The sequence below is a fragment of the Vigna radiata genome, chromosome 6 (genome assembly GCF_000741045.1).
Source record: "Vigna radiata var. radiata cultivar VC1973A chromosome 6, Vradiata_ver6, whole genome shotgun sequence".
Lineage (NCBI taxonomy): Eukaryota > Viridiplantae > Streptophyta > Magnoliopsida > Fabales > Fabaceae > Vigna > Vigna radiata.
Window position 1 is genome coordinate 9,932,224 of NC_028356.1, and position 3,037 is coordinate 9,935,260.

A 3,037-nucleotide genomic window follows, 5' to 3' on the forward strand; every position below is an offset into this window, starting at 1 on the left:
GATGTTTAATTAATTTTGAAAATACGGAACTTAAATAATTTTTTCAAGCAAAAAAAGTGATAAATATTTTTTTATAAAATTAAAATTAAATTTTAATAAAATTAAATTAGGTAGGTGGGTCGGTGGGTCGATTCAGTCCATCACGGGTTCAACCCGTATGATTGAGCTAGGTTTAAATGAGCCGGGTTAAAATCTGACCTGCATAAAAAAAAAAAAAAAAAAAACAATTTTTTCAAACCCAACCCAGCTCAAACCTGTGATGGGCCGGATTGACCTGCGGGTTTTGACCCATTTTGACAGTTCTACATGTACACTTTCAGTAATTTTTTTAATGAAATAAAAAATAAGTAATTTTTTAAATAACATATTTATTTATTTATAATATGTCAAAAAGTAATAAACTTATTTTACTAATGATCTGGTAGAACCATTTTCCTTACCCTGTCTGTCTTTGTAACAACAATGTTTATTTGCAATAATTGACCGAAACTCAATGCATAAACGGCTGCAAGTATAAACTTGGGAATCTCATTTCAAATCCTTAAGAATCTGTCGACCCAGTAAATTTTATGATTTTTTTCTCACTTCCTTTAAATTATTACATTTTTCTTCTACGATGTGTTGATTTATAATATTCCTTATCTAATTTGAATACCATATTATAAGTGGTAGTTGCAGTGTAGCATTGGAGTGGTCAAAGAAAGTTGCGTAGTGGAAGTCGACCAAAGCCTTCACTTCCACTATTTCAACCCAAAATCATTGCCCACTGCATTCAATAACACCTTCCAAATCACAATTATTCAACCTCGGAGATATGGCCACCCGTACTAATCCTCCTTCTAACTTCTGTTTCCTCCTTCTATTGCTTCTACCACACTTTCATTTGGGTATGCTTATGTTTTCTTTTTCTTTTAGATCTTCAAATTATTTAATATTATATGTTTTATCAAAGTTCAACGAAGTTACACTAATTGTTCTTGCATGTTATACATATACAAAGGCAAAAGCCAACTTCAGCTGAATTACTACTCTAAAAGCTGCCCGAAAGCAGAGGACATCATCAAGCAACAAGTCACACAACTATATCACAAGCATGGAAACACTGCCGTCTCATGGGTTAGAAATCTCTTCCACGATTGCGTCGTCCAGGTCAGGACTCTAATTTTGTTATAATATTCTTATCATAGAGGAATACTGAATTCAATTCTGATGCAGTCATGCGACGCATCGCTACTTTTAGAGACGGCGCGCGACGGTACTTTAGTGTCGGAGCAGACATCGGAGAGAAGTATCGGTATGAGGAACTTTAAGTACGTAAACACCATCAAAGCCGCAGTTGAAGAAGAATGTCCCTTCACTGTGTCATGCGCTGACATTATTGCTCTTTCTGCTAGAGATGCCATTTCCTTGGTCTGATGATTTTTTTTTTTTTTTTTGTTTTCTTGGTCTCTCAAATGTGTGGTTTATATAATGATTTCGCATGCAGTTGGGTGGACCCAGCATTGAAATGAAGACAGGGCGAAGGGATAGCAAACAAAGCTATGCAAAAGAGGTGGAAGACTTGATTCCAAACCACAATGATTCCATTTCCGTAGTGCTGTCTCGTTTTCAAGCCATTGGCATTGACGTTGAAGCCACAGTCGCTCTTTTAGGTATCAAACATTCCCTATGTTACTATTTGATGAACGAAAAGTTGACTTAAGATGATTTATTCAGGAGCTCACTCGGTAGGAAGAGTTCACTGCGTGAATCTTGTACACAGATTATATCCTACTGTGGACACAACACTTGATCCTGCACATGCTGAGTACCTGAAACGTCGGTGTCCAACACCGAATCCTGATCCAAAGGCTGTCTTGTATTCAAGGAATGACCTGAAAACGCCCATGATCATTGACAACAACTACTACAAGAACATCTTGGAACATAAGGGCCTTCTCCTTGTGGATCAAGAGCTTGCCACTGACTCAAGAACAGCACCTTACGTCCAAAACATGGCTAATGACAATCAATACTTCCACCAGCAGTTCTCAAGGGCCGTTCAATTGTTATCTGAGACCAATCCTCTATCAGGGGATCAAGGAGAAATTAGAAAGGACTGTCGCTATCTCAATGTCGATTAAATATTATATGTAAAAGCTTCGCTTTTCTGCATGATAGTATATGCATAAATAAAAGGGTGGAATTTTATGGAATTCCAGTTATGTATATTACTTCAGCTAACAAAACCCGAACATCTTAATAGGTTTATGGAATTTGTTCCTTGTTGTTTATCATTACATGCCCTTTGTCAAGTTAGCGTTTTCTTTTTTCCCTTGCAAAACTGACTTAATTTATCAAAGCATGTGCCACCACAAGCTGTTTGACTTTATCACAAAAAGGTTAGGTTAACAACAAACAGATAACATCATAACAAAAAAAAAAATCTATTTTATTGAATAATACATATCAAATATAGATAGTATTTCAAACAATGATGTGTACATTACAAAAAAAAAAACTATTAATACATTATGATATTTATTTTTTATTAGCAGAAAGAAAGTATTAAATAAGAACATTTTATTTTTATTTTTATTTATTTTTTCACTAAATTGAGTTTTTATATCATTTTAAATTAAGCTAATTTATTTCTATTTGCAAATGACGCTAGATTAGTTAATGATATAGTTAAACTTGAGACAAATATTTTAAAATATATTTAATTTTTAAAGTCAAATTACTAGTGTAACAGAAGAATCGGACTGTACGTATATTTATCGGTTGGATCAACATGGGATAACCAAGTTGATGCACGCTAACTTACTTGGGAGGACGGACGGCCAACGAATCTCTCCCATGAATATACTCATCGAACGGTGTGAAGGTAAAGGTCTGCCAAAGGCGGTAAGCATATTTAGGAAGATAACAACCGATCGGGAATAGTAAGCATATTCAGGTGATAATTAAGATAATTTGCGCTATTGGGCTAAGATTGGGCCAAGATTAAGATTTTCCTAATCTTAGGTCTATGGTAAAAACTATAAATATAGATCAA

At 34.7% G+C, this 3,037-nt stretch overlaps 1 protein-coding gene across 2 annotated transcripts; it reads left to right on the forward strand.

The window, feature by feature from the left end:
* Positions 1 to 703: 703 nt before the first annotated feature.
* LOC106764098 (peroxidase 21) lies at positions 704 to 2,276 on the forward strand. 2 transcript variants are annotated; one of them, XM_014648323.2, is made up of 5 exons: positions 704 to 887; positions 1,001 to 1,149; positions 1,216 to 1,410; positions 1,487 to 1,652; positions 1,717 to 2,276. In XM_014648323.2, exons 1-5 carry the CDS (start codon positions 815 to 817, stop codon positions 2,121 to 2,123), a joined length of 990 nt encoding a protein of 329 aa, XP_014503809.1. In that variant the 5' UTR covers positions 704 to 814; the 3' UTR covers positions 2,124 to 2,276. The 2 variants fall into 2 exon arrangements, with proteins under 2 accessions (XP_014503809.1, XP_022637803.1); XM_022782082.1 differs by having other exon boundaries at positions 1,001 to 1,116.
* Positions 2,277 to 3,037: the final 761 nt, after the last annotated feature.

Coding starts and splice junctions, on each gene's coding strand:
- LOC106764098 (XM_014648323.2), top strand. CDS start 815: ATGGCCACCCGTACTAATCCTCCTTCTAACTTCTGTTTCCTCCTTCTA. Junction 1,150..1,215: donor TCCACGATTGCGTCGTCCAG/GTCAGGACTCTA, acceptor ATTCTGATGCAG/TCATGCGACGCATCGCTACT. Junction 1,411..1,486: donor CTAGAGATGCCATTTCCTTG/GTCTGATGATTT, acceptor TTTCGCATGCAG/TTGGGTGGACCCAGCATTGA.